Source organism: Leptodactylus fuscus, chromosome 5, assembly GCF_031893055.1.
Source record: "Leptodactylus fuscus isolate aLepFus1 chromosome 5, aLepFus1.hap2, whole genome shotgun sequence".
In the NCBI taxonomy this organism is placed as follows: Eukaryota; Metazoa; Chordata; class Amphibia; order Anura; family Leptodactylidae; genus Leptodactylus; species Leptodactylus fuscus.
The window spans coordinates 5,513,768-5,519,767 of NC_134269.1; the positions used below are offsets into that span (position 1 = coordinate 5,513,768).

The window sequence follows — 6,000 nt, forward strand, 5'->3', positions numbered from 1 at the left end:
AATTAAATTTTAGTTTACCTTTACACTTTGTATATCATAACCCTTGTAAACTTGTTAAAACTTTCAATAAAAATATTATGAAAAAAAAAATTGAATTTTAATCTCTGTGTGTTTTATTTTTAAACTCAATACCATAGCATTCATTATTACAGTGGCGCTTTGTATTAGCCATTACATATATACACTGTAACCTCTCATTATTATACCAGTCCCCACGGCCATCAGCGGTGCCATGTAAGGATGGTAATGCCAGGCTTGACTTGACTCGGGCCCCAACATTTTTCAGTACCAGCCAGATATGGTAAAATAACAGCAGCCTTGTCTTGCCAGGATAGAGATGGACCTGGAGTACAATCAGATTTACCAATTGTAAAGTCCCAGTCGTGTCCATTTCCACCAATATTTAGATACATTTTACTGTGACAATTTGACTACAGATTGCAAAAAAATATTTGTCTAATTTTCCATTTGTGCTTCCCAGCCCTATAATATATTGGATTCATGTCAATCCACCAAGGTCCTGTAAAATGTCCTTCTTTTATTTCCAACATTTCCAAGAATGGTCTATTTAAGAAAGCAATATTAACCACAGGGATATCCGAAACCCTGAGAGTTACAGGATCATGAAGATGGGATATTTCTACCTGGTTGAGATTGGTGTTTGCCGGGCAGTCAATAATTCTACAGCCCTTGTAGGGAACACAAGATGATAATCACAAAGTCCAAGAATTTCTTCCACATAGCAGCAGTGAGCGGAGGATGACATCAGCATTGTTCCAGCAAAGAAAAAATTTTTTTTGCTAATTTTTGACTTGGGCATATTCACATGTACAATGATCCCTGATGTGTTGCCCTGCACTGAGCACGCTTTGGCAAAACCATTGACATTTTCCTCTAATATAATGAATTATACAATCCAATGTCTACTTAATAGAGATGAGCGAACGCTAAAATGTTCGAGGTTTGAAATCCGATTCGAACAGCCGCTCACTGTTCGAGTGTTCGAACGGGTTTCAAACCCCATTATAGTCTATGGGGAACATATACTCGTTAAGGGGGAAACCCAAATCCGTGTCTGGAGGGTCACCAAGTCCACTATGACACCCCAGGAAATGATGCCAACACCTCTGGAATGACACTGGGACAGCAGGGGAAGCATGTCTGGGGGCATAAAAGTCACTTTATTTCATGGAAATCCCTGTCAGCTTGCGATTTTTGCAAGCTAACTTTTCCCCATAGAAATGCATTGGCCAGCGCTGATTGGCCAGAGTACGGAATTCGACCAATCAGCGCTGGCTCTGCTGGAGGAGGCGGAGTCTAAGATCGCTCCACACCAGTCTCCATTCAGGTCCGACCTTAGACTCCGCCTCCTCCGGCAGAGCCAGCGCTGATTGGCCAAAGGCTGGCCAATGCATTCCTATGCGAATGCAGAGACTTAGCAGTGCTGAGCCAGTTCTGCTCAACTACACATCTGATGCACACTCGGCACTGCTACATCTGATGCACACTCGGCTCTGCTATATCAGATGATGTACATCTGATGTAGCAGAGCCGAGGGTGCACTAGAACCCCTGTGCAAACTCAGCTCACGCTAATAGAATGCATTGGCCAGCGCTGATTGGCCAATGCATTCTATTAGCCCGATGAAGTAGAGCTTAGCACACACATTCAGCTCTACTTCATCGGGCTAATAGAATGCATTGGCCAGCGCTGATTGGCCAGAGTACGGAACTCGACCAATCAGCGCTGGCTCTGCCGGAGGAGGCAGAGTCTAAGGTAGGACCTGAATGGAGACTGGTGTGGAGCGATCTTAGACTCCGCCTCCTCCAGCAGAGCCAGCGCTAATTGGTCGAATTCCATACTCTGGCCAATCAGCGCTGTCCAATGCATTCCTATTGGAAAAAGTTTATGTCACAAAAATCACAATTACACACCCGATAGAGCCCCAAAAAGTTATTTTTAATAACATTCCTACCTAAATAAAGGTTCTCCCTAGCTATCCCTGCCTGTACAGCTATCCCTGTCTCTTAGTCACAAAGTTCACATTCTCATATGACCCGGATTTGAAATCCACTATTCGTCTAAAATGGAGGTCACCTGATTTCGGCAGCCAATGACTTTTTCCGATTTTTTTCGATGCCTCCGGTGTCGTAGTTCCCTGTTATTGGTGCAAAAAAAAGCGCCAGTGAAGGTGGGAGGGGAATCAAATTTTTTTGGAGTTTGCCACGTGATGTTCGATTCGAATCGAACACATCGAACAGCCTGATAGCCGATCGAACATGTGTTCCATAGAACGCTGTTCGCTCATCTCTACTACTTAACCCTTTGGATGTGGACTTAGCACTTTTACTATGGCTTATTGACCCAATTCAGATAACTTTCCTTAATGTCAGTTAAACTTTTTGGGATATTCTTTAGAAACTTCGGTTCATTAAAATGTGTTATGTTTTTTCTTTCTTACATTTTATACTTTCCATCTGTCCACGATTGGTAGAAAATTCTATATATTTGTAAAAAATATCAAGGAATGAAGGTTAAAGAAAAACCCCTTTACAGTAAAGATTAGTGATGAGTAGAGATGAGCGAGTAGTACTCGATCAAGTAGGTATTCAATCGAATACTACGGTATTCAAAATACTCATACTCGATCGAATACTACTCGCTATTCGAATGGAAAAATTTGATGCAGAACCAGCATTTATTGGTCGAATGCTATACAGTCAGACAATCAACGCTGGTTCTTCTCCTACCTTTAGAAGTCTTCTCTGCGCAGCGTCCCCGCGGCGTCTTCCGGCTCTGAATTCACTCTGCTAGGCATCGGGCCTGGGCAGAGCTGACTGCGCATGCCCGTGCTACAAGAAAATGGCCGCTTTGACTGTAAGCGGCCATTTTCTTGTAGTTCGGACATGCGCAGTCGGCTCTGCCCAGGCCCGGTGCCTGGCAGAGTGAATGAAGAGCCAGAAGGAGCCGCGAGGATGCTGCACGGAGAAGACTTCTCAGGGAATCCAGCCCGACCCTCACTCGTGGACTTGGTAAGTTCTATTTGATCAAATGTTGCCTACCCCTGAAACAAGCATTTTTCCCCCATAGACTATAATAGGATTCGATATTCGATTGCGATTGAGGGGCTACTCGAAACGAATATTGCATATCAAACATTTTACTGTTCGCTCATCTCTAGTGATGAGCGAACCTCTCAAGATCTCTTTTGTGATTATAAGTGAATGTCCAGGCCAAACTTGTTTAGTCCAAACTGGACGTTGTATTATTAAATTGTGGCATCTGTTTAGACCTGAGGCCCAGGGGAGGTGAATACAATATGAAAAATTCACTGATACTCAACTTTCTCACCTCCCCTGGACTTCCAGTTTTCTTTCCTGGACACCGTTTTTCACCTGCGAGCTCTTGAGGCCACTTTGGACCTATTCAAACACCCTCTCTGAAGTCAAGCTCCCAGTGTTCACCCCAGAAGCCTGTGATTGAGTGTTTTGACCACCTGACTATTAAGGCCCAATTGCGGGGCCCAGCACTGACCCTGGGGAACAGGATTTTAGAAAAGATGCCAAAAGAGGCCACAAGAGCCCAAAGTTGAATACCGGAAACCTGGAAAAAGAACTGGACCTCCAAGAGAGCTGAGGAAAGGTGAGTATCAGTGTTTTTTAAATATTCTTTATGTTTTTGCACCTTTTTTCCATTAAAGATTTTTATTGAGGTTTTTAATAAAATAACAGGGTAAATGATGAAAAACAGAGGGGCGGGGAGACATCACATGGGGGATGGATAAGATAAGGGAGAGGGATGGGAACATAGGGATGTGTCACAGTAGAGCAATATATCATAAAGAAACATATTAATGCAAATAAAATCAAATAACAGAGGAGGGAGCTTGCCTCCTAACAGATGGGGGCGTACAGCCAGGTATTCAGGAGAGGGGAGGGAATGGACACAGGGGAGGCAAAGGGACGAGAGTCAGAATGAGAGATCGAAGGGTTGGGCTAGTTAGAGTTTAGGAAGGAGGGTCTAGGAACGAGGGGTAGGAAAGGTTGATTGGAAGGCTACAGAAAAGTAAAAAGTGTTCCATAGGAGATAGTAAGGTCTCTACACACCAACCATGGAGGTGATTAAGGATCAAAACAGCAGTTGTGTGTGTCCACCAATGAATAAACTGTCTGCAAGTGTACCAAGAAGAATTGATGGAAGGCAGAGGGCAAAGGTCATGCCAAATATTGATAGCATTTACTGTTCTGTTTTCAATCATTATAATAACACTTCTATTTCTGAAAGCTTTTCCCACAACTACGTAAAACTTTTGCACAATATTGTATATTATTGACAATTTACCAGGTCACACTCTTATGAAATTTTCCCTGTACGGCTTTCTTAATATCTTTATTCCTCAGACTGTATATAATGGGGTTGACAAATGGAGTAAACACAGTATATAGCAGGGAGAGGATCTTACTCATGGTAAGTGTGAAGCCTTTGGTTGGAACGACATAAACACTGAATATAGACCAGTAGAATATGGAGACCACAATGAGGTGGGAGCTACAGGTGGAGAAGACTTTCTGTCTACCAGTACTGGATGGGATCCTTAAGACTGCCCGAACTATAAAAGTATAAGATAATATAATGATGGTGGTTGGGATGAGGACAATGGGAATGCCTACTACGTAAATCTCTAAGTGAACAAAAAAGATGTCAGAACATGAAAGTTCTATTAAGGGGACAATGTCACAAAAGAAATGGTCAATAACATTTGGGCCACAAAAGTCTAGATTTGCTGCTGTTATGAGGTCTACAAAAATAATAGAAAACCCAAACAACCAACAAATGATGGCCAATGTCACACAATGTCTACTTGTCATGATGGTGGAGTAACGGAGAGGATTACAGATGGCCACATATCTGTCGTAAGACATCACCGTGAGAAAGAAACATTCTAAACCTTCTGCGGCACCAAAGAAAAACTGTTGAGTGATACAATCAATATAAGTAATGGCCCCCCCATTATTCAGTAGGATCCGGAGCAAGTTAGGGGCAATAACGGTTGCTAATATCAGGTCACTGATGGAGAGTTGTGAGATGAAGAAGTACATTGGGGTGTGGAGGTTCTTGCTGGTGGACACCAGGGTGATGATCAGGAGGTTCCCACATATTGTCCCACAGTAAACCACCAGGAGAAGACAAAACAGGAAGATTCTTAAATTTTGACTGATTTGAAATCCTAAAAGGATAAACTCAGTGACCACAGTCTGATTCTTCTCCTGTGTGTAGAAACAAATAGAATATATATATATATATATATATATATATATATATATATATATATATATATATATATATATATATAAGGAAATCAGAAATACTACATTTTTATAATGAGAGCTGCACAAATTCAGGTTCTAGACAATAAATTTTGCTGCATATTACATGATACACATAGTAGGGTTGATACATTTCATATTATAAATGGTTATCCAGCATTGAGAATTGATGGCTTACCCTTAGGATGGGCTATAAATATTAGATCTCTGGGGTCTGATAGATGGGACCTTGGCAGGTCAATTGTTCTGGGACATTGTGTTTCCTGGTAATGGATACATGTCCCATAGACTTCATGTTCATGTCCATAGTCAATATTTGTTTAGGCAGCACTCTTCAGATACTCAGGGTGGGTGCAGTTTCACAATGGGCTGACTTGACCCTTTAACTCTTGAGGTTGCTTATGTTTAATAGACAGGGTTTGACAATCCATGTATGATACAAATGTAAGCCACATATATCATTTTCATGATGGTGGGACACAACTTCCCATAACTAGAACATTTTCTAATTAGATCTATCAGGGTCACCTCCAAGTGATCCCTCCATTACTTTCATTTCTACTTTTGCATTTCACCACTATACATTGTATGACCAGATTAAAGGATTATCTTATCTTATCTTATTACTGCTGTGCTGTCCCAAAACAGCTCATCTACATGGTTCCCAGCTTTT

General features: G+C 41.8%; 1 protein-coding gene across 1 annotated transcript; it reads right to left on the reverse strand.

The window, feature by feature from the left end:
* Nucleotides 1-4,337: 4,337 nt before the first annotated feature.
* LOC142202292 (olfactory receptor 5G9-like) lies at nt 4,338-5,270 on the reverse strand (the record flags this gene model as incomplete). Its single annotated transcript, XM_075272351.1, has 1 exon — nt 4,338-5,270. A coding segment is annotated over one exon (933 nt), but the record flags the coding sequence as incomplete, so codon positions are not given.
* Between the last annotated feature and the right edge of the window lie 730 nt (nt 5,271-6,000).